Source organism: Bubalus bubalis, chromosome 21 (assembly GCF_019923935.1).
Source record: "Bubalus bubalis isolate 160015118507 breed Murrah chromosome 21, NDDB_SH_1, whole genome shotgun sequence".
NCBI classification, from domain to species: domain Eukaryota; kingdom Metazoa; phylum Chordata; class Mammalia; order Artiodactyla; family Bovidae; genus Bubalus; species Bubalus bubalis.
The window spans coordinates 16037958-16062892 of NC_059177.1; the positions used below are offsets into that span (position 1 = coordinate 16037958).

The window sequence follows — 24935 nt, forward strand, 5'->3', positions numbered from 1 at the left end:
GGCCCCCGAAATGATACCAATTGGTTTCAAATTCTCTGCTATTGCCACTTGTTTGTATCCCTCTGACCCATTCATAGTGTCCCTTTGCTATAAAACTCCCACAAGGCCACTGAGGCTTTGCGTTTTTCAGTTTCTTTTTACTAATACAAGATAGCTGGGCACTAAAAGTATGTAACAAAGGTGATAAAGGCAGCAGGAATTTAGAGGAGAGGGACACTCCAGAGAACATGAGTTGTAGGAGACAGGCTTTTTATAGAAGGTATGGGCAGAGCTGGGTCTTCAAGTAAAACCTCAGAAAGAGGGTTGTATCAGTCACCTACTGCTGCACAACTCAACTGAGCATCAACAAAGCATCCTTGAAGAATATTTCTCTTTCATAGATTTACAGGGCTTCCCAGGTGTCTCAGTGGTAAAGAATCCGCCTGCCAATGTAGGAGCTGCAGGAGACAAGGTTCAATCCCTGGGTCAGAAAGAGCCCCCAGAGGAGGAAGTGGCAATTCATTCCCATGTTCCTGCCAGCACAATCCCATGGATTACGGGAGGATTACAGAGGAGCCTGGCGGGCTACCACTGAGCAACTGAGTACACAAAGTCATGGACTTAAAGCCAAGTGGTGGAGTTCTGCTTCTGATTTTAATTTCACCCTCTCCACAATTTCCCTAAATTCCTGTGGTTTACATCCTCACCTTTCTGAAAGTTTTCAACCCGGCAGCATACATTGTTCCAAGTTTGCAATTACATCAACCTGGCTTCACTGGTTCACACAATACATCTACTCATGTCAAGTATTTGGGGATTTAGCTGCACTTCACCAAGGATTTGAAAGACGGTGTGACAGGGTCACATTTTGGAACACACGGCCTTCCTAGCTACCCCGCTAGCTATTCCCTCTTTCTCACTCTCTACCATTCATCTCCACTTCTTCCAAACCCAAATTAACTCACAAATCCTTTTTCTTTCACAGACTATTCTATTCTCACCCAGGCCCCTCAGGGTCTCACCTGTTTCCCAATGACTTTAAAAAGCAATTCTTTCAAACACATCCAGGGCTTTCTGCAGAAGAACATTTGGCAAATCATGGGTTCTTTCCAAGCAACCATAATTATATGTTTTTCATCTTATCCTTCCAATCAGTTATTCTTTTCCAGTTCTTCTTACTTGAGAATAACTAGACATGCAACAAGCAAATGATCTGTGGAAAATTTAACCTACTTAAAAGGGGAAGAAATGAGATGTGGCTACCTATGTGTTATCACTTGAAGAAGCTTATAAAAGTATAGCCCCAGTAGCCAGGATGCTCTGAGGAGAACCCCATTGGGGAGAACAATGGCTAAAAATAGTACTTGACCTTGGGTATCTGAAAGGAAAAGGATGAAAAATGTTGACCAAAGAGTTTAAAGTGTCTTTGAAGAAAAAAGAAAAGCACACCCACTTTTTAAAACTGCACGGAAGTCACCTTCTGCACTTTTTGGAAAGGAAAAGCTATTCAACCAGTGTACGCTGACAGATAGGCATGACCTTCAAAATAGACGAGGGGCAGCCCTCCATATACCAAGTGGATGGTAGAGGTAACAGGGCAGCAAGAGAGAATCTCAGATAGCTCAAACACTGGAGAGATCACAAAGTCAATGAACAGATCAGGAGGCAGAGATATCATCATGGGATCAAACCTAAAAAGGTCAGCAGTCACCATCAGCAAAGAAATAGATGTCAGATGGGCTGCAGATTCTGGAATGGATGACATTTGTGGGAACTAAATGTTGCCATGGAGAAGGCAATGGCAAGCCACTCCAGTACTCTCGCCTAGAAAATCCCATGGATGGAGGAGCCTGGTAGGCTGCAGTCCATGGGGTCGTTACATGTCGGACGCGACTGAGCGACTTCACTTTCACTTTTCACTTTCACACAATGGAGAAGGCAATGGCAACCCACTCCAGTGTTCTTGCCTGGAGAATCCCAGGGATGGCAAAGCCTGGTGGGCTGCCGTCTGTGGGGTCGCACAGAGTCAGACACGACTGAAGCGACTTAGCAAGCAAATGTTCCCAGAAGGGAATGATGGAGGAAGAATCCCATTACATCTTACTACAAGTGTGTTCACCCATACCAGCTAGCTACCTTGTGATGAAGAGTCTTCTTTAGTGAGAGGAAATGGAAGACTCTGAGAGAGGTTTCTCCTTGGCTCTCACACTCCCCAACTGCTGTCTTCCTCTGATCATTACCTTGGGTTTCTCCCCTTGTTCTGAATGAGTTAAGGGCTCCCCAACTGCTAGGAACTGTGAAGAGCTCAGAAAGGAATGAGACCATAACTATCCAAGCAATCCAGAACCTAGTCAAGGAAATGGGCTAATAAAACATGTTGGGAGGAACGAGATGGTGGAGGATTAGGTGGATGTGGAGTACATCTCTCTCCACGGATACATCAGGAATACACCTTCAGACACAGAAGTGCACACAGGGCACCAGCTGAGGGCAGACAGGAGTACCTGACTAGTGGAAAAGAATATACAGAACCGTGGAAAATTCAGTAGGATGAAGGAACGGGGGTAAAACACGAGTGTTAGTAGGACTGGACCTGCCCTCGGTGGTGGGTGGGGCGGCGGGGGGAGGGGGGGGCCGGCGGGGAATGGAAGAAGGGGTCTGATCCCGACACCGGGGCAATTATCTGAGTCAGAGGAGAAACATTTAAGGCTGAGAGTGAAACAGCTGATCTGTGGCAGCCTAAATAGAATGAGAATCAGACAGTCCTTGCCACAGCCATACATACCCTGGACAGGGTCGCAGGTCCGCTGGAAGGCACAGTGACTGCGAGCTGGACTTCAGGGATTGTGGAGCAATCCCAGGGCGAGGGCTGCTGTTGACTGCGGAGACATGGACGAAGGGGACGTGAGCAAGGCGATTGTGGTGGGAAATGCCTGTGGAGGAAAGCCAGGCAGCCGAGGAAGCAAGGCGATACTGCTGAGTCATGTGTAGGGGGTAAAGCCATCACTATAGACTATTTCTCCCCACACACCAGCATCGGCAGCTGGACAATAGAGAGGCTGGCCCATCAAACGCCTGACTCACTGAACTACAGAGTGGGACCCCACCCAGGGTGCCACTTTAAATGCTTGATGCACCAATCTACAGAGTAGAACCTCAGCCAAGGGGACCCCTCTAAGTGCCTGACACACCAAACAACAGAGAAGGACCCCAGGCGAAGGAACCCTCTAAGTGCCTGAATGGACAGAGCTACGGAGAAAAAGTGGCCAAAGAGACCCTCTGATCGCCAGCTACAAGAGGCTCAGAAAAAGACTCTGATAGGGCCATAACTCCTGCAGCGGAAGCAGTCCATGTCTCTACACACTTGGTGCCGCCAAGGGTCCCACAAGCCAAGCAGCTGCACTATCTTCACGCTCAACTGTCACTGGGTCCGAGCTGCCACAACCTTCCCACCAGCTATACAAGCTGCAGATTAAATCCACACAATCAACAATGCAGACTCTCTGTCTATGGAATATATAAAAGGACATTGAGAGCTCTCACAAAAATCTTGCATCTATGCATGCAAGGTTGCTTCAGTCGTGTCCAACTCTTTGTGACTCTGTAGACTATGGCCTGCCAGGCTTCTCCATCAGAGGGGTTCTCCAGGCAAGAATACTGGAGCGTACTGTCCAATACTGGGTGCCATACCCTTCTAGAGCACTATATTTCCTGCTGCTCTAGCCGCCAACTCCCCTGAGTTCCTGGTGCTGCCAGAGCCCCTGTGACCCAAGCAGCTGCACCACCTCCACACCTGGCCCTCACAGGGGGCAAACCCAAGCCCTCCAGGGCAGCCTCAGGAGCAAACCCCAGTGGATGACCCACATGCAGGGGTGGAAATAAAACTGCAATTGAAACCCAGGGGCAGTGTGACTGAGGAAGAAGACCCAAAACCTTCCCACCAGCTATACAAGCTGCAGATTAAATCCACATGATCAACTATGCAGACTGTGTCTATGGAATATATTAAAGGTCATTGAGAGCTCCCTCCCACAAAAGAAAACACACTAGTTCTGATAGCTGTGGACATTGGAAGCAAGAATACACAGGAGTAGGACCAGATTAGAATCTGAGCTGCCCCCAGAGCAGGTCCAGAGATCAGCAGTGTTGGAGGGCATCCTAGGGAGATGAAGTAGACTGCGACTCCTAGAGAGGGAAAGGACTCTGACAGCAGTGACTCAAGAAAAACATTTATTATTCTTATGGTTTGACTTGTCCTGTAGATTCTTTTGGATTTTTTTTTCTTTTTTCTTTCCCCCTCTGTTGTAGTCGTCAATTTTATTGGCACTATGAAATTTAATTAAGCTTTTGAGCTTTTTTTTCCTCCTCAGTCACATTTTTTATTGTTGTTATAAAGCTCTGCCTTGGGCTTTTGCAGTTCTGTGGAGTTTTCCTTTTTTTTTTTTTTTTTAATTCTCTTTAATTTTAATTTTCAATTTTTAAACCTATGATTTTTTTAATACATTTATTCCTTTGTTTGCTTTTCCTACTGCTCTTTTCCCCTTGAAGTTAATCTTCAATGTACATAAATCTTCCTTATATACCTCTATTTAACTTTGCATATCTATTTATTCTTCCTTTCTTTCCTCTCAACGTGTTAGTTTTGTTTTCATTGCTCTAATCCCCAGTTGGCACTTTAGTTTTGTTTTCCAGTTTGTGCTTTAGATAGTTTTGTTCTTAACTGGTAGATATAATTTTGGTTTCCTTTGTTTGCTGTGTCAATCTATTGTACTTTATTTTTGTTGGACTGTTTTGATTTTGCTTAAGGGTGTATATGTGTATATTCAGTCACACTTTTTATTTTTATTATAAACATCTGCCTCTATGTTGGGCTTTTGCAGTTCTATGGAGTTTTCCTTTTTTCTTTCTTCTTCCTTTTTTTCCCCTCTTTTTTATATTTTTAATTTTTTAAACATTATTTTTTCCCTACATTTATTCCTTTATTTGCCTTTCCTGCTGTTCTTTTCCCTTTTCAGTTAATCTTTAATGTATATAAATCTTCTTCATCTACCTCTGTTTAACTTTGCATGTCTATTCTTTCTTTCTTTTCTTTCTTTCCTTTCCTCTCAACATAAGTGTTAGTTTTGTTTTCATTGTTTTATTCCCCACTTGACACCTTGCTTTAGTTTTGTCTTCCAGTTTGTGCTTTAGTTTTGTTCTTAAATGGTAAATATAATTTTTGATTTCCTTTGTTCACTGGGTCAATCTATTGTACTTTATTTTTGTTGGACTGTTTTGACTTTGTTCATGTTTGTATATTTATATGTGTATATTCCATTATTTTAATTACTCTTTGCCTGATTTTGTAACTGCCATTTGTCTGGGGTTCCTCTTTGGTTTCTTGTTTTTGAGTATTTGTTTTAATCTCACTTAATGCCATAACAAACCACTTGTGGAATCTTTGTTCCTGACCAGGGATCAAGCCCTGAGCCTTGAGAGTGGGAGCACTGACTCCAAGACCCTAGACTTTCAGAGAACTAACCCTCAGAGATCAGATCAGTCGCTCAGTCATGTCCGACTCTTTGCGACCCCATGAATCACAGCACGCCAGGCCTCCCTGTCCATCACCAACTCCCAGAGTTCACTCAGACTCACGTCCATCAAGTCAGTGATGCCATCCAGCCATCTCATCCTCTGTCATCCCCTTCTCCTTTTGCCCCCAATCCCTCCCAGCATCAGAGTCTTTTCCAATGAGTCAACTCTTTGCATGAGGTAGCCAAACCAAATAGTGAGAACCGACACAAAGGAAACTACTTGAATCCAAGATCCAGCATCACCCAACCACCAGTAGCACCCTGTGCAGGACACCTCATTTAAACATCAAACAAAACAAAAATACAAACCCTATCATCAGCAGACAGGATTACCACCTCACTCAGCCTTGCCCTTCAAAGGAAAAACAAACAAACAAACAACAACAACAACAAAAAACTTAGGACAAATCTCACCCTATACAAAGCTTACACAAATCACTGGACCAATCTTAGGAGGGCAAAAACCAAAAGGAAGAAAGAATTAAACTTTGAAGCCTGGAAAAAGGAGACCTCAAACACATAAGTTAAAAAAAAAAGAAAAGAAAAGGCAGAGAAATACTACACAAATGAAGGAACAAACTAGAAACACAAAAGTCCAAATAAATGAAGAGGAAATAGGCAAATTGCCTGAAAAAGGATTCAGAATAACAATAATAAAGATGATCAAAAACCTTGAAAACAAAATGGAGAAAATGCAAGAATTAACAAAGACCTAGAAGAATTAAAGAATAAACACACAGAGACAAACAACACAATTACTGAAATTAAAAATACTCTAGAAGGAATCAATAGCAAAATATCTGAAGCAGAAGAACAAATCAGTGAGCTGGAAGATAAAATGGTGGAAATAACTTCTGAAGAGCAGAATAAAGTAAAAAGAATGAAAAGAACTGAAGATAGTCTCAGAGACCTCTGGGACAATATCAAACACACCAACATTTGAATTATAGGGGTCCCAGAAGAAGAAGAGAAAAAGAAAGGGTATGAGAAAAATTTTTAAGAGATTATAGTTGAAAATTTCCCCAACATGGAAAAGGAAATAGTCAATCACGTCCAAGAGGCACAAAGAGTCCCACACAAGATAAACCCAAGGAGAAACATGCCAAGACACATACTAATCAAACTAACAAAGACTAAACACAAAGAAAGAATATTAAAAACCACAAGGGAGAAGCAAGTAACATATAGGGAAACCCCATATATTTAACAGCTTATTTTTTAACAGAAACTCTGCAGGCCAGAAGGGAATGGAAGGATATATTTAAAGTACTGAAAGGGAAAAATCTACAACCAAGATTACTGTATGCGGCAAGGAGCTCATTCAAAATTGATGGAGGGAAAAAAAGCTTCTCAGATAAGCAAAAGTTAAGAGAATTCAGTACCACCAAACCAGACTTACAACAAATGTTAAAGGGACTTACATAGTCAAGAAATACAAGAGAAGAAAAAAGATCTACAAAATCAACCCCAAATAATTAAGAAAATGGCAATAGTAACATACATATCAATAATTACTTTAAATTTAAATGGACTAAATGCTCCAACTAAAAGACACAGACTGGCTGAATGGATACAAAAACAAGATCCATATATATGCACTCTACAAGAAACCCACCTCAGACCTAAAGACACATATAGATTGAAAGAGAGAGGATGGAAAAATATTTTCCATGAAAATGGGAAGCAAAAGAAAGCTGGAGTAGCAATTCTCATAACAGACAAAACAGACCTTAAAATAAAGATTACAAGAGATAAGGAAGGACACTACATAATGATCAAGGGATTAATTCAAGAGGAAGACATAACAATTGTAAATATCTATGCACCCAACATAGGAGCACCTCAATGCATAAGACAAACACTAACAGACATAAAAGGAGAAATTTACAGTAACACAATAATAGTAGGAGACTTTAACACCCCACTCACACCAATGGACAGATCATCAAAACAGAAAATTAATAAGAAAACACAAGTCTTAAATGATACATAGGTGAGATGGATCTCATTGATATCTTCAGGGCATTCCATACAAATGCAGAAGAATACACCTTCTCAAGTGCACATGGAACATTCTCCAGGATAGACCACATCTTGAGTCACAAATCAAAGCTCAGTAAATTTAAGAAAACTGAAATCATATCCAGCATCTTCTCTGACCACAAATGCTATGAGACTAGATATCAATTACAAGGAAAAAACTGTAAGAAACACAAACACATGGAGATTAAACAACATGCTTATACATAACCAACAGGTTACTGAAGAAATCAAAAGGAAAATCAAAAAATTTCTAGAAACAAATGACAATGAGAACATGACAACTCAAAACCTATGGGATGCAGCAAAAGCAGTTCTAAGAGGGAAGTTTATAGCAATACAATCCTACTAATACAGTTATGTAAAGTTTAAAAATAAAATAAAATTAATTAATTAGAAAAAAAAAAAAAAAAAAAAAAAAAAAATTGCAGAGGAAGGAACACTTCCAAAATCATTCTACGAGGCCACCATCACCCTGATACCAAAACCAGACAAAGACAACACAAAAAAAGAAAACTACAGGCCAATATCACTGATAAACTATAGATGCAAAAATCCTCAGCAAAATTTTAGCAAACAGAATTCAGCAACACATCAAAAGGCATATCCATCATGATCAAGTTGGGTTTATTCCAGGGATGCAAAGATTCTACAATATACACAAATCAATCAATGTGATACACCATATTAACAAGTTGAAAGATAAAAACCATATGATAATCTCAATAGATGCAGAAAAAGCCTTCGACAAAATTCAGCACCCATTTATGATTAAAACTCTTCAAAAAATGGGCATAGACAAACCTACCTCAACATGGTAAAGGCTGTATATGATAAGCCTACAGCAAACATTATTCTCAATGGTGAAAAACTGAACTGCTACTGCTAAGTCACTTCAGTCGTGTCCGACTCTGTGCGACCCCATAGACAGCAGCCCACCAGGTTCCCCCGTCCCTGGGATTCTCCAGGCAAGAACACTGGAGTGGGTTGCCATTTCCTTCTCCAATGCATGAAAGTGAAAAGTGAAAGTGAAGTTGCTCAGTCGTGTCCGACCCTCAGCGACCCCATGGACTGCAGCCCTCCAGGCTCCTCCATCCATGGGATTTTCCAGGCAAGAGTACTGGAGTGGGGTGCCATTGAAAACATTCCCCTAATCAGGAACAAGGCAAGGGTGTACACTTTTACCACTATTATTCAACAAAGTTCTGGAAGTCCTAGCTACAACAATCAAAGAAGAAAAAGAAATAAAAGGAATCCAGATTGAAAAAGAAGAAGTAAAGTTCTCACTGTTTGCAGATGACATGATACTGTACATAGAAAACTCTAAAGATAGTATCAGAAAATTGTTAGCGGTAACCAGTGAATTTAGCAAAGTTGCAGGATATAAAATCAATACACAGAAATCACTTGCATTTCTATATACTAACAATAAAAATTCAGAAAGAGCAATCCCATTCACCATCGCAACAAAAAGAATTAAATATCTAGGAATAAACTTACCTAAGGAGACAAATGAACTCTACACAGAAAATTATAAGAACCTAGATAGCATATTGAAAAGCAGAGACATTACTTTGCCAACAAAGGTCCATCTAGTCAAGGCTATAGTTTTTCCAGTGGTCATGTATGGATGTGAGAGTTGGACTGTGAAGAAGGCTGAGCGCTGAAGAATTGATGCTTTTGAACTGTGGTGTTGGAGAAGACTCTTGAGAGTCCCTTGGACTGCAAGGAGGCCCAACCAGTCCATTCTGAAGGAGATCAGCCCTGGGATTTCTTTGGAGGGAATGATGCTAAAGCTGAAACTCCAGTACTTTGGCCACCTCATGCGAAGAGTTGACTCATTGGAAAAGACTCTGATGCTGGGAGGGGTTGGTGGCAGGAGGAGAAGGAGATGACAGAGGATGAGATGGCTGGATGGCATCACTGACTCAATGGACGTGAGTCTGAGTGAACTCTGGGAGTTGGTGATGGACAGGGAGTCCTGGAGTGCTGTGATTCATGGAGTCGCAAAGAGTTGGACACGACTGAGTGACTGAACTGAACTGAACTGAATGAAAGAAATCAAAGATGACATAAACAGATGGAGAGATAGTCCATGTTCCTAGGTAGGAAGAATCAATATTGTGAAAATAACTGTACTTCCAAATGGAATCTATAGATTCAATGTGATCCCTATCAAATTACCAATGGTGTTTTCACAGAACTAAAACAAAAATTTCATAATTCATATGGAAACACAAAAAACCCCAAATAACCAAAGCAGTCTTGAGAAACAATAATGGAGCTAGAGGAATCAACCTTCCTGACTTCAGATTCCACTACAAGATACAGTCATCAAGACAGTATGGTACCAGCACAAAAACAGAAATATAGACCAATGGAACAAGATAGAAAGCCCAGAAATAAACTCATGTACCTATGGGTACCTTATTTCTGATGAAGGAGGCAAGAATATACAATGGAGCAAAGACAGCCTCTTCAATAAATGGTGCTGGGAAAACTGGACAGCTATATGTAAAAGAACAAAATTAGAACAATTCCTAACACCATACACAAAGATAAACTCAAAATGGATTAAAGACATAAATGTAAGACCAGAAACTATAAAACTCTTAGAGGAAAACATAGGCAGAACACTAGATTACATAAATCAAAGCGAGATCCTCTATGACCCACCTCCTGGAGTAACAGAAATAAAAACAAAAGTAAACAAGTGGGACCTGATCAAACTTAAAAGCTTTTATACATCAAAGGAAACTATAAGCAAGGTGAAAAGACAACCCTCAGAATGGGAGAAAATAATAGCAAATGAAACAACTGACAAAGGATTAATTTCCAAAATATACAAGCAACTCACACAACTCAATACCAGAAAAACAAACAACCCAATCAAAAAGTGGGGAAAAGACCTAAACAGACAGTTCTCCAAAGAAGACATACAGATGGCTAACAAACACATGAAAAGATGCTCAACGTCGCTCATTACTAGAGAAATGCAAATCAAAACCACAGTGAGATATCACTTCACATGGGTCAGAATGGCCATCATCAAAAAACCTAAAAACAATAAATGCTGGAGAGGGTGTGGATAAAAGGGAACACTCTTGCGTTGTTGGTGGGAACATAAATTGATACAGCCACTATGGAAGACAATATGATTCCTTAAAAAAAAATAGGAATAAAACCACCATATGACCCAGCAATCCCACTCCTAGGCATATACCCTGAGGAAACCAAAATTGAAAAAGACACTTGTATCCCATTGTTCACTGCAGCACTATTTAAAATAACTAGGACATGGAAGCAACCTAGATGTCCATCAACAGATGAATGGGTAAAGAAGTTGTGGTATATATACACAATGGAATTTTACTCAGTCATAAAAAGGAATGCATTTAAGTCAGTTCTAATGAGGTGGATGAACCTAGAACCTATTATACAGAGTGAAGTAAGTCTGAAAAAGAAAGATAAATATCGTATTCTAACGTATATATATGGAATCTAGAAAAAAGGTACTAGAGAATTTATTTACAGGGCAGCAATGGAGAAACAGACATGAAGAATAGACTTACTGACATAGGAAGAAGGGAGGAGAGGGTGAGATACATGGAAAGAGTAACATGGAAACTTATATTACCATATGCAAAATAGATAGCCAATGGGAATTTGCTGTATGGCTCAGGAAACTCAAACAGGGGCTCTGTATCAACCTAGAGGGGTGGGATGGGGAGTGAGATGGGAAGGAGGTTCAAAAGGGAGGGGATATATGCATACTTAAAGCTGATTCATGTTGAGGTTTGACAGAAAACAATAAAATTCTGTAAAGCAATTATCCTTCAACAAAAAATTAATTAATTATGAAAAAAAATTATGTTGACCCATAATTGTGCCCCCAGAATGAGGAAGACTTTGCTTTACACTTGGTGGAAGCTTCATGTTAAGAAGTGGCTTTGTGCAACTCCTTGAAGACTGTACTGACTTAGTTGGGTGGAGTTGAGCTGGGAAGAAAGGCCTTTAATAGGTAAGAGTGCCTGCCTCATGTTAGATACTGATGCTACCTTTGGGCTATTTTAGTTCAGTGTGTTTCAACAATTCATTGAGTGATACCAGACACCAGACCCTGGAGATCCAATTATGAACAGAGGAGTCACGTTCTTTATGGAAGTTGAAGTCTTAAGGTTTGACAGACAGAAATAATGGCCTCCCCCTGTGTCTACATCCTCATCCACAGAACCTGTGAATATGTTATGTGGCAGAGAGGAATTAAGGGAGCAGAAGGATGGCCTTAAAATAGGGAATTCATCCTGGACCAATGTAATCACAAGGGTCCCTAAATGTGGAAGAGTGAAGCAAAAGAATGAGTATCCACATGATTGAGGTGAGAAAGACTTGACCAGTCACTGCTGACTTGGAGGATACCAGAGGCCATGAGCAAGTAATGCAGGCAGCCTCTAGAAGCTGAAAAAGATGATAACATGGATTCTCCCCTAGAGCCTTGAGGAAGGAACACAGCCATGCTGATACCTTGGTTTAGTCCAGTGACATTCACTTGGGATTGCTGACCTCAACAGCCATAAAATAATAAATTTGTGTTGTTCTAAGTCACTAAGTTTACAGGAATTGCTGCCGATGCTTCTAACTGGGGAACAGTCAGGTAGAGGGGACTGCAGAAGATGTGTTGCAGTAAAAGATAGCAGACCAGAGTTTGTGCCAACTCTGCAATTAATTCATGGACTATGTATTCATTCAGCTGGAACTATGTGTGGGGCAGAGTGTCACATACTGAAATGTAACAGAGAATAAGACAAAGAAGTTTTAAGGTCTTGGGGAACTTGCAGTCTAATTAGAAAGCCAATAAAAAGTCAATAAAAGATAGATAATCCAAATTCTTTGGAATGAAATTAACATGGTGTGGTAAGAAACATAATGGTCAGGGAAGGGGTCTCTGAGAAGATAACATTTAAGTTGCAATCTACAAAAAGAGAAAACCATGTGAAGGATATATGCAAAGCAGACAGAAAAAACAAGGTCATGTGCCTGGAAAAAGTGGTTGGCATGGTCTAGGATTTGACAAATGATTTGTATGACAAGAGAACGGTAAGCAACAGGGAGGGGGTAGTCCTGGGCTAGATTATAAAGGCATTACAAGTCACAGATGAGAAATTTTTCTTGGGACTAATGTATAAACACTAGGAGTTATAAACAAAAGCATGTCATGGCCATCTATAATATTTCACATTACTGTTTACCTTTTTATTTTGAAACAATTACAGATTCCTAGAAAATTGCAGAAAAACATACCAGAAGTCCCATGTACCCTTCATCCAGTTTCTTCCAATAGAAAAATATGACCTAACCATAGCATAATTTGAAAACTAGGATATTGATATTAGTACAAACTACAGAATTTATTCATATTTCACCAGTTTACATGTACTTATTTTTGTGTGTGTACCATTTTATGTTTTTGCCACATGGATAAATTCATGTAACCACAACCACAATCAACAGACAAAACTGCTCCCTTGACACAGGGCCGCATTACACTCTCCTTATAACTGCTGCTGGTGCTGCTGCTGCTAAGTCACTTCAGTTGTGTCTGACTCTGTGCAATCCCATAGACGGCAGCCCACCAGGCTCCCCCATCCCTGGGATTCTCCAGGCAAGAACACTGGAGTGGGTCTCCTTAAAACTACATCTAACTATATCTTCCTTTTCCACCTAACCTCTGGCAACCTATAATCAATCTCTTTTCCATCTTTATATTAGTATTATTTCAAAAATGTTATATATACAATGAGGTACCACCTTCCACTGGTCAGAATAGCCATCATTTTAAAAATCTACAAATAACAAATGCTGGAGAGGGTATCTAAAAAAGGGAACCCTCCTACAAAGTTGGTAGGAATATTAACAGGTGCAGCTACTATGGAGAACAGTATGGAGGTTCCTCAAAAAACTAAAAGTAGACTTGCCATATATCTAGCAGTCCCACTCCTGGGTATATATCCAGTCAAAACTATAATTCAAAAAGACACACGCACCCTAATGTTCCTTGCAGCACTATGTACAATAGCCAAGAAATGGAAACAACCTAAATGTCCATCGAGAGATGAATGGATAAAGAGAAGGTACATATATACAATGGAATACTACTCAGCCATAAAACAGAATGAAACAATGCCATCTGCAGCAACATGGATGGACCTAGAGATAATACTAAGTGAAGTTAGTCAGAAAAGGACAAATAGCATATGATATCATTTCTATGTGGAATCTAAACTATGACACAAATGAACCTATCTGTGAAACAGAAAAAGACTCATAGACATAGAGAACAGACTTGTAGTTGCCAAGAGGGAAGGGTAGGGAAGGATGGATTGGGAGTTTGAGATTAGCAGATGCAAAATGCAAACTAGTATATGTAGAATGGATAAGCAACAAGTCCTATTGTATAGCACAGGGAACTATATTCAGTTTTCTAAGATAAACCATTATGGGAAAGAATATGAAAAAGAATGCATATATATGTAGTACTGAATTATCATGCTGTAGGGCAGAAATTAACACATTATAAATCAATTACACTTGAATAAAATAAAATTTTTAGAAAGAACATTATATAAATGGAAACATACAGTAAGCAACTTTTGAGACTGACTTTTTTCACCGAGCATAACACCATTAAAAGCCATCCAAGTTGTTGCTGGTATCAACAGTATGTTCCCCTTTATTGCCAAATAGTATCCCATGGTACAATTTGATTAACCATTCACTTACTTAATGACATCTGGGTCATTCCTAGTTTTTAGCTCTTACAGCTACTATGAACATTTGCAAACAAGTTAGTATATGAATATGTCTTCATTTCTCTGGGATAAACAATCAAAAGTGCAACTGCTGGGCTGTAATGTAGCCGTTTGTTTCATTTTAGAAGAAGCAGTTTTATAACAAACTGTTTCCCAGAGTGGCTGTACCATTTTATATTCCCACCAGCAATGTATAAATGGATCCAGTGTCTCCATATCTTTGCCAGCATTCAGTACTATGACAATTTTTATTTTAGTTATTCTGATAGGTGGATCATTGTGGATTTAATTTGCATTTCCCTAAAGGGCTACCTGCTGCTGCTGCTGCTAAGTCGCTTCATGTCGTGTCCAACTCTGTGCGACCCCATAGACGGCAGCCCACCAGGCTCCCCCGTCCCTGAGATTCTCCAGGCAAGAACACTGGAGTGGGTTGCCATTTCCTTCTCCAAGTGAAAGTGAAAGGTGAAAGTGAAGTCACTCAGTCGTGTCTGACTCTTTGCGACCCCATGGACTGCAGCCCACCAGGCTCCTCCATCCATGGGATTTTCTGGGCAAGAGTACTGGAGTGGGGTGCCATCACCTTCTCCAAAAGGGCTACCTAGACAGCATATTAAAAAGCAGAGACATTACTTTGCCAACAAAGGTCTGTCTAGTCAAGGCTATGGTTTTTCCAGTAACCATGTATGGATGCAAGTTGGACCATAAAGAAAACTGAGCACCGAAGAATTGATGCTTTTGAACTGTGGTGTTGGAGAAGACTCTTGAGAGCCTCTTGGACTGCAAGGAGATCCAACCAGTCAATCCTAAAGGAAATCAGTCCTGAATATTCATTGGAAGGACTGATGCTGAAGCTCCAATACTTTGGCCACCTGTTGCGAAGAACTGACTCATTGGAAAAGACCCTGATGCTGGGAAAGATTTAAGGCAGGAAGAAAAGGGGACAACAAAGGATGAGATGGTTGGATGGCATCACAAACTCGATGGACATGAGTTTGAGCAAGCTCTGGGAGTCAGTGATGGACAGGGAAGCCTGGCGTGCTGCAGTCCATGGGTTCACAAAGAGTCAGACACGACTGAGCAACTAAACCGAACTGAAGGGCTAATGATGAACACCTTTCATGGGCTTATTGGCCACTCACTTACCCTCTTTGGTGAAATGTCTGTTCCTGTCATTAAAACCCATTCTCTAATTGGATTATTTCCTTTTTCTAAAGATTTTTTTAAATGTGGACCATTTTTAAAGTCTTAATTGAATTTGTTACAATACTGTTTCTTTTTTCAGTTTTGGTTTTTTAGCCACTAGACGTGGCATCTTAGCTCCTTGACCAGAGATCTAACCGACACCCCCTGCATTGGAAAGAGAAGTCTTAACACCAGGGAAGTCCCTGGATTGTTTTCTTATGCAACTTTTGAAAGTGTTTTACATATTCCATCAACAAACCTTTTATTACCTTTATGCTTTGAAAATGTTTTCTTCAACTCTGTGGTTTGTATTTTCACCCTCTTAAAGTCTTTCACAGAGCAAAAGTTTTTAATTTTTATGAGATCTGATTTATCAGTGTTTCATAAGTTGGGTTTCTGGCGTGAAATCAATTCTTTAGCCCTTGGTGGTCTATTTTTTTCTAAAAGTTTTCTAATTTTATGTTTTACATTTATGTTTGTGATACATTTTGAATAATTTTTCAAGTAAGCTGACAAATCAAGGTTGATTTAGGGTTTGAGGATTTTTCTTTTTGCTTTAAGAGGTCCATTTGTTCCAGCGCCATCTGTTGGTGCTCACTCCACCCCTGCACTAAGTTGCTCTTGCACCTTTGTCAAAAATCAGTTAGGCATAATTTTGTGGGTCTCTTTCTGTGTTCAATACTCTGTTCCATTGATCTGTCTGTCCATCACTCTGCAATATACTGTATTATATAATTATTATAGTTATATAATAAGTCTTTAGACTGATTCTTCCCCCTTTACTCTTCTTTTTCATAACTGTTTTAGCTATCTTAGTTCCTTTGTCTTTCTATGTAAATTTTTAGAATAAGCTCATGTGTACATGACTCCAGTGAAAGTGACAAACAGATTCACAGGATTAGGTCTGAGCGAGTATGTGAGGAACTATGGACGGAGGTTCGTAACGTTGCACAGGAGGTGGTGATCAGAATCATCACCAATAAAAAGAAAAGAAACACAAAAACGCAAAATGGTTGTTTAAGGAGGTCTTACAAATAGCTGAGAAAAGAAGAGAAGTGAAAGGCAAAGGAAAAAAATGAAAGATATGCCCAACTGAATGCAGAGTTCTAAAGAATAGCAAGGAGAGATTAGAAAGCCTTCTTAAGTGAATAACGCAAAGAAATAGAAGAAAACAATAGAATGGGAAAGACTAGAGATCTCTTCAAGAAAATTAGACATACCAAGGGAATATTTCATGCAAAGATGAAGATCAGAAAAGGTAAGGACCTAACAGAAGCAGAAGATATTAAGAAGAGGTGGCAAGAATACATGGAAGAACTATACAAAAAAGGTCCAAATGACCTGGATTTCCATGATGGTGTGATCACTCATCTAGACCCAGACATCCTAGAGTGTGAAGTCAAGTAGGCCTTAGGAAGCATTACTACAAACAAACCTAGTGGAGATGACGGAATTCCAGCTGAGCTATTTCAAATCCTAAAAGATGATGCTGTGAAAGTGCTCTACTCAGTATGCCAGCAAATTTGGAAAACACTGCAGTGGTCACAGGACTGGAAAAGTTTGTTCCAGTCCCAAAGAGAGGCAATGCCAAAGAATGTTCAAGCTACTGCACAATTGCACTCATTTCACATGCTAGAAAAGTAACGCTCAAAATTCTTCAAGTGAGGCTTCAACAGTACGTGAACCGAGAACTTCCAGATGTTCAAGCTGGATTTAGAAAAGGCAGAGGAACCAGAGATCAAATTGCCAACATCCATTAGATCACAGAAAAAGCAGGAGAATTCCAGAAAAACATCTACTTCTGCTTCATTGACTATGCTAAAGCCTTGGACTGTTTGGATCACAACAAACTGTGGAAAATTCTTCAAGAGATGGGAATTCCAGATCACCTCACCTGAGAAACTTGTATGCGGGTCAAGAAGCAACAGTTAGAATAGGACATGAAACAACAAACTGGACGTCAAGGCTGTATATTGTCACCCTACTTATTTAACTTATATGCAGAGTACATCATGCAAAATGCTGGGCTGGATGAAGCACAAGCTGGAATCAAGATTGCCGGGAGAAATATCAATAACCTCAGATATGCAGATGATACCACCCTTATGGCAGAAAGCAAAGAGGAACTAAAGAGCCTCTTGATGAAAGTGAAAGAGGAAAGTGAAAAAGCTGGCTTAAAACTCAATATTCAAAAAGCTAAGATCATGGCATCTGGTTCCATCACTTCATGGCAAACAAATGGGGAAACAATGGAAACAGTGACAGACTTAATTTTCCTGGGCTCCAAAATCACTGCAGATGGTGACTGCAGCCATGAAATTAAAAGATGCCTGCTCTTTGGAAGAAAAACTATGACAAAAATTAGACAGCATATTAAAAAGTTAGAGACATTACTTTGCCAACAGTGGTCCATACAGTCAAAGCTATGGTTTTTCCAGTAGTCATGTATGGATGTGAGAGTTGGATCATAAAGAAGGCTGAGTGCCAAAGAATTGATGCTTTTGAACTGTGGTGTTGGAGAAGACTCTTGAGAGTCCCTTGGACTGCAAAGAGGTCAAACCAGTCAATCCTGAAGGAAATCAATCCTGAATATTCATTGGAAGGACTGAAGCTCCAATACTTTGGTCACCTAATGTGAAGAGGTGACTTATTAGAAAAGACCCTGATGCTGGGAAAGATTGAAGGCAGGAGGAGAAAAGGATGATAGAGGACGAGATGGTTGGATGGTGTCACTGACTCAATGGACATGAATTTGAGCAAGCTCCAGGAGATGGTGAAGGACAGGGAGGTCTGGCATGCTGCAGTCCATGGGTTCACAGTCAGACATGACTGGGCAACTGAACAACGGATGCTTGACTACAGGCTTCCCTGATGGCTCACTGGAAAAGAATCCACCTGCGATGTAGGAGACAAAGGGGATGTGGGTTCGATCCCCATGTTGACAAGGTCCCCTGGAGGAGGAAATGGCAATCCACACCAATATTCTTGCCTGAAAAATCCCATAGACAGAGGAGCCTCAGGCCACAGTGCAAAGGGTCACAGAGAGTCAAACATGACTGGGCACACACACTACCTCTACTACACTATGTATGACTACAAATACTAACAAGAAAGCCTTGCTGGGATTTTGATTGCAATTGCATTAAACCTGTAGGTCAATTTGGGCAGAACTGATATCTTTATTGTGTTGAGTCTTTTAATTCAAAAACACAGTATGTCTCTCCATTTATTTACATCTTCTGATTCCTTGCATCAGCATTTTATAATTTTCAGCATACAGAAGCTGTGTGCTTTGTCAGACTAACACCAAAGTACTTCATTTTCTTTGGAGTGATTAGAAATGGTATTGTTTCAAATTTTAGTTGGCACATATTTGTGATCAGTAAATAAAATTGTAATTGATTTTTGTATGTTTCTCTTGTACCATGAAGCCTTGCTGAAATCACCTACACCTTGAGATTATTTTTTAAACATAGTAAAGCGTTTCATCTGCAAACAGGGACAATGTTATTTCTTCATTTCCAATCTGTGTGCCTTTTAAGTCTTTTTAAAAATTTTCCACTTCTTAATAAATGGGTTGTAGGGGACAACTGATTTTTGGATATAGGAAGTGGGTGGAAAGGAGCCATTTGTTGAAATTGGAAAGACTACAGGAGAAGACTAAGGCAGAAGGGGTTCTGCCTGCTGTTGAGTGGGTGATTAGAGATTTGAGGACACAGCTTGAGAGGAGAAGTCAAAGGTAGAGTTACTGGGAACAGTCTGCAGTTAGATTGCATTGAAATCCAGGAAAGAGAGCAGATGGAGGCCAGAAGAGGACCCATCTTAAGGGCTGAGCCCTTGAGACTGCAGTTATTTATAGACTGTGTATAAAAGGAAGAGCCCACAAAGAAGACCAGGAAGGGTATCCAATGACTTCAGACAAATCATTGCATTTCTTCATACTTCAGTTAACTCACTGGGGAAAAAAGGGGAGGGGGGAGTGGAAAGTTTTGATGAGAGCACTAGTGTACCTCTTCTTTAGCAAAGTGCTAGATGGGAGAAGGTCAGACAAAGAAGCCATTCCCTCATTTGCTCACGTGGCGAGATTTGGCATGTTGGGACTGATGAAGCATAGTATTTCTTGGGACAGGCAGCACTGATCCCAGCTAAGGAGACATCATTTGAGTATCTCCTGCCTGACTCTTTGACCAACCACTACGATAAGTTAATCCTCACAAGTCAACGGCTTCATCAGTCATAAAGAAAAGCATTTTGCTGATAGGAAAGACCAAACAGGTTCTCAATGGTCTGTAAAGCCAGCGACTCATGACCACACCACTGCTTAGATTCTGGCAATTTTGATCTCGTCTGCCCTGTGCAAGTTTTTTCTTTTTTCCCTTCCTTATTACCATATCTTTTAATGTAATAAACAAGATAAATAGATAAATCTGATGATATTTCTTTTTTGTCTCCCACTATAATGTCAACTCCTATCCAACCCCAAAGCCTAGACAGGTGGCCAGATCACAATAAGTGTTCCAACATTTGTTGATGTCTTCAGAAATAACGTAAATGAGCTTCAGATTTTAAGTGCTTCAGGAATCATGGTCCAAAGCTAAATGTCAGTGGTGTTTGTTATTAATACATAGAGAAACTGCTTGAGTATTCCTATTTATGAAAAAGAGTCCTGAATTATGCAGAGTTTAAATTATGTAAGACTGTCATGAATGCATCCTTCATGTAAAGTATAACCAGTTTATAATTAATTACATATTCATGCAATAAATTAATGTGTATTCATTAAGCAAGGTCTAAAATATATGTAATGATGTATGAAAAATAACCTCATGAACAGTTTTGAGTTGAGATGTAAAACTATATACATAATATAATGAGCACATTTTTGAAAAGGGGGAAAAAATGAATCAGAAACACACACACATACCCAACACATAGGCCAAATAGGGCCATGGCCGAGAGTGCCAGGCTGTGATAGCATAGGAGCAGCCGAAAGGAGCTACCCCACGCCCAAGGCCAGGGGCGGCGGCTGCACGGGCACAGGAGGGCCTAGAGGAGCTATTCCACATTCAAGGTCAGGAGGGGTGGTGGTGAGGAGATACCCCTCGTCCAAGGTAAGAGAAACCCAATTAAGACAGTAGGTGTTGCAAGGGGGCATCAGAGGGCAGACACACTGAAACCATAATCACAGAAAACTAGTCAATCTAATCACACTAGGGCTACAGCCTTGTCTAACTCAATGAAACTAAGCCATGCCCGTGGAGCCACCCAAGACGGGAGGGTCATGGTACAGAGGGCTGACAGTATGTGGTCCACTGGAGAAGGGAATGGCAAACCACTTCAGTATTCTTGCCTTGAGAACCCCATGAACACTATGAAAAGGCAAAATGATAGGATACTGAAAGAGGAACTCCCCAGGTCAGTAGGTGCCCAATATGCTACTGGAGATCAGTGGAGAAATAACTCCAGAAAGAATGAAGGGATGAAGCCAAAGCAAAAACAATACCCAGTTGTGGATGTGACTGGTGATAGAAGCAAGGTCCAATGCTGTAAAGAGCAATATTGCATAGGAACCTGGAATGTTAGGTCCATGAATCAAGGCAAATTGGAAGTGGTCCAACAGGAGATGACAAGGGTAAACGTCGGCATTCTAGGAATCAGAGAACTAAAATGGATTGGAATGGGTGAATTTAACTCAGATGACCATTATATCTACTACTGCGGACAGGAATCCCTCAGAAGAAATGGAGTAGCCATCATGGTCAACAAAGAGTCTGAAATGCAGTGCTTGGATGCGATCTCAAAAACGACAGAATGATCTCTGTTCGTTTCCAAGGCAAACCATTCAATATCACAGTAAGCCAAGTCTATGCCCCAACCAGTAACACTGAAGAAGCTGAAGTTGAACGGTTCTATGAAGACCTACAAGACCTTTTAGAACTAACACCCAAAAAAGATGTCCTTTTCATTATAGGGGACTGGAATGCAAAAGTAGGAAGTCAAGAAACACCTGGAGTAACAGGCAAATTTGGCCTTGGAATACAGAATGAAGCAGGGCAAAGACTAATAGAGTTTTGCCAAGAAAACGCACTGGTCATAGCAAACACCCTCTTCCACAAACACAAGAGAAGACTCTACACATGGACATCACCAGATGGTCAACACTGAAATCAGATTGATTATATTCTTTGCAGCCAAAGATGGAGAAGCTCTATAGAGTCAGCAAAAACAAGACCAGGAGCTGACTGTGGTTCAGATCATGAACTCTTTATTGCCAAATTCAGACTTAAATTGAAGCAAGTAGGGAAAACCACTAGACCATTCAGGTATGACCTAAATCAAATCCCTTATGATTATACAGTGGAAGTGAGAAATAGATGTAAGGGACTAGATCTGATAGATAGAGTGCCTGATGAACTATGGACGGAGATTCGTGACACTGTACAGAAGACAGGGATCAAGACCATCCCCGTGGAAAAGAAATGCAAAAAAGTAAAATGGCTGTCTGGGGAGGCCTTACAAATAGCTGTGAAAAGAAGAGAAGCGAAAAGCAAAGGAGAAAAGGAAAGATATAAGCATCTGAATGCAGAGTTCCAAAGATTAGCAAGAAGAGATGAGAAAGCCTTCCTCAGCCACCAATGCAAAGAAATAGAGGAAAACAACAGAATGGGAAAGACAAGAGATCTCTTCAAGAAAATCAGAGATACCAAGGGAACATTTCATGCAAAGATGGGTTCGATAAAGGACAGAAATGGTATGGACCTAACAGAAGAAGAAGATATTAAGAAGAGGTGGCAAGAATACATAGAAGAACTGTACAAAAAAGATCTTCATGACCAAGATAATCACGATGGTATGATCACTCACCTAGAGCCAGACATCCTGGAATGTGAAGTCAAGTGGGCCTTAGGAAGTATCACTACGAACAAAGCTAGTAGAGGTGATGGAATTTCAGTTGAGCTATTTCAAATCCTGAAAGATGATGCTGTGAAAGTGCTGCACTCAATATGCTAGCGAATTTGGAAAACTCAGCAGTGGCCACAGGACTGGAAAATGTCAGTTTTCATTCCAGCCCCAAAGAAAGGCAATGCCAAAGAATGCTCAAACTACCGCACAATTGCACACACCTCACACGCTAGTAAAGTAATGCTCAACATTCTCCAAGCCAGGCTTCAACAGTATGTGAACCATGAACTTCCAGTTGCTCAAGCTGGTTTTAGAAAAGGCAGAGGGAACCAGAGATCAAATTGCCAACATCCGCTGGATCACTGAAAAAGCGAGAGAGTTCCAGAAAAACATCTATTTCTGCTTTATTGACTATGCCAAAGCCTTTGACCGTGTGGATCACAGTAAACTGTGGAAAATTCTGAAAGAGATGGGAATACCAGACCACCTGACCTGCCTCTTGCGAAACCTATATGCAGGTCAAGAAGCAACGGTTAGAACTGGACATGGAACAACAGACTGGTTCCAAATAGGAAAAGGAGTACATCAAGGCTGTATACTGTCACCCTGCTTATTTAACTTATATGCAGAGTACATCATGAGAAACGCTGGACTGGAAGAAACACAAGCTGGAATCAAGATTGCCGGGAGAAATATCAATAACCTCAGATATGCAGATGACACCACCCTTATGGCAGAAAGTGAAGAGGAACTCAAAAGCCTCTCGATGAAAGTGAAAGTGGAGAGTGAAAAAGTTGGCTTAAAGCTCAACATTCAGAAAACAAAGATCATGGCATCTGGTCCCATCCCTTCATGGGAAATAGATGGGGAAACAGTGGAAGCAGTGTCAGACTTTATTTTTCTGGGCTCCAAAATCACTGCAGATGGTGACTGCAGCCATGAAATTAAAAGACGCTTACTCCTTGGAAGGAAACTTATGACCAACCTAGATAGCATATTCAAAAGCAGAGACATTACTTTGCCAACAAAGGTCCATCTAGTCAAGGCTATGGTTTTTCCTGTGGTCATGTATGGATGTGAGAGTTGGACTGTGAAGAAGGCTGAGCGCCACAGAATTGATGCTTTTGAACTGTGGTGTTGGAGAAGACTCTTGAGAGTCCCTTGGACTCTCATCTCTTTCAGAGTTCCCATCTCTTTCAGAATTTTCCACAATTTACTGTGATCCACACGGTCAAAGGCTTTGGCATAGTCAATAAAGCAGAAATAGATGTTTTTCTGGAACTCTCTCGCTTTTTCAGTGATCCAGCGGATGTTGGCAATTTGATCTCTGGTTCCCTCTGCCTTTTCTAAAACTTTTCTAAAACAAGTCCCTTGGACTGCAAGGAGATCCAACCAGTCCATTCTGAAGGAGATCAGCCCTGGGATTTCTTTGGAAGGAGTGATGCTAAAGCTGAAACTCCAGTCCTTTGGCCACCTCATGCGAAGAGTTGACTCGTTGGAAAAGACTCTGATGCTGGGAGGGATTGGGAGCAGGAGGAGAAGGGGACGACAGAGGATGAGATGGCTGGATGGCATCACCGACTCGATGGACGTGAGTCTGAGTGAACTCCGGGAATTGGTGATGGACAGGGAGGGCGTGCTGCGATTCATGGGGTCACAAAGAGTCAGACACGACCAAGCGACTGAACTGAACTGATGATTAGAAGTGATTTTTGTTTGCATCCTTTTTGTTGTTTTCTACCATTAACACCTTAACCTGTGCAATCAGAAAACACAAACTACCAATAAATGGAGAGTGGTTGGAAGATAATGTTCTCTCAGAATTGAAAGCACTTTTAGAAACAAAAAAGATAGCACCACTGAACTGATCTGAGAGGTCTCAAGGCCTCTTAGAAATCAGTTGTGAAATAAAGGAGGAGCCATCAGCTATGGAAATGCATCAGTTTTTTCCAGGAGTGTTTCTGAATTGGACTAGGCATTTTAAAACTTTGAGGTTGCCCCAAAGCTCTTCCAAAAGACCAGAGATTCACCTTCAGCCATACTCCCAAGTAGAATACCTAAGCTATCAGTAACAGAAAACCAACTCTGGCTGCAACTACGAGAAAATTATTTCACATTAAAAAAATTTTAATGTAAAGGGGAGCTCCTGGATAGGTTCAAAATGATGGGATCATAGTCTACCCTTTTGATGACTCCAACTCATTCAATTTAACTCTAATTCTCATCCTGCAGTTGCCATCACCATTCCAGGGATCACAAGCTGGTAAACAGCCAGAGTCAGAAGAGGTTTTGCCTCTTTCTTGTAACTGAAGAATTAGTCTTTCGCCATTCACAACAGCCAAGACAAGGAAACAACCTAAATGTCCATCAAGTGATGAATGGATAAAGAAGATGTGATCCAGATATATAGCATTACTCAGTCATAAAAAAGAATGAAATAATACCATTT

The 24935-nt window shown here is 40.6% G+C and overlaps 1 protein-coding gene across 13 annotated transcripts in view; it reads right to left on the reverse strand.

Moving 5' to 3' along the window:
- The window catches only part of LOC123465257, a 207168-nt gene that overhangs the window by 81088 nt on the left and 101145 nt on the right, over window positions 1–24935 (reverse strand). For 3 of the 13 annotated variants that reach the window (XM_045163926.1, XM_045163925.1, XR_006640430.1), the window contains one exon: window positions 2765–2858. The exons of the other annotated variants lie outside the window; for them this stretch is intronic. In XM_045163926.1, the coding sequence (XP_045019861.1) occupies window positions 2765–2858 (94 nt within the window). The remainder of the gene's footprint in view (window positions 1–2764; window positions 2859–24935) is intronic. 13 annotated transcript variants of the gene reach the window in all.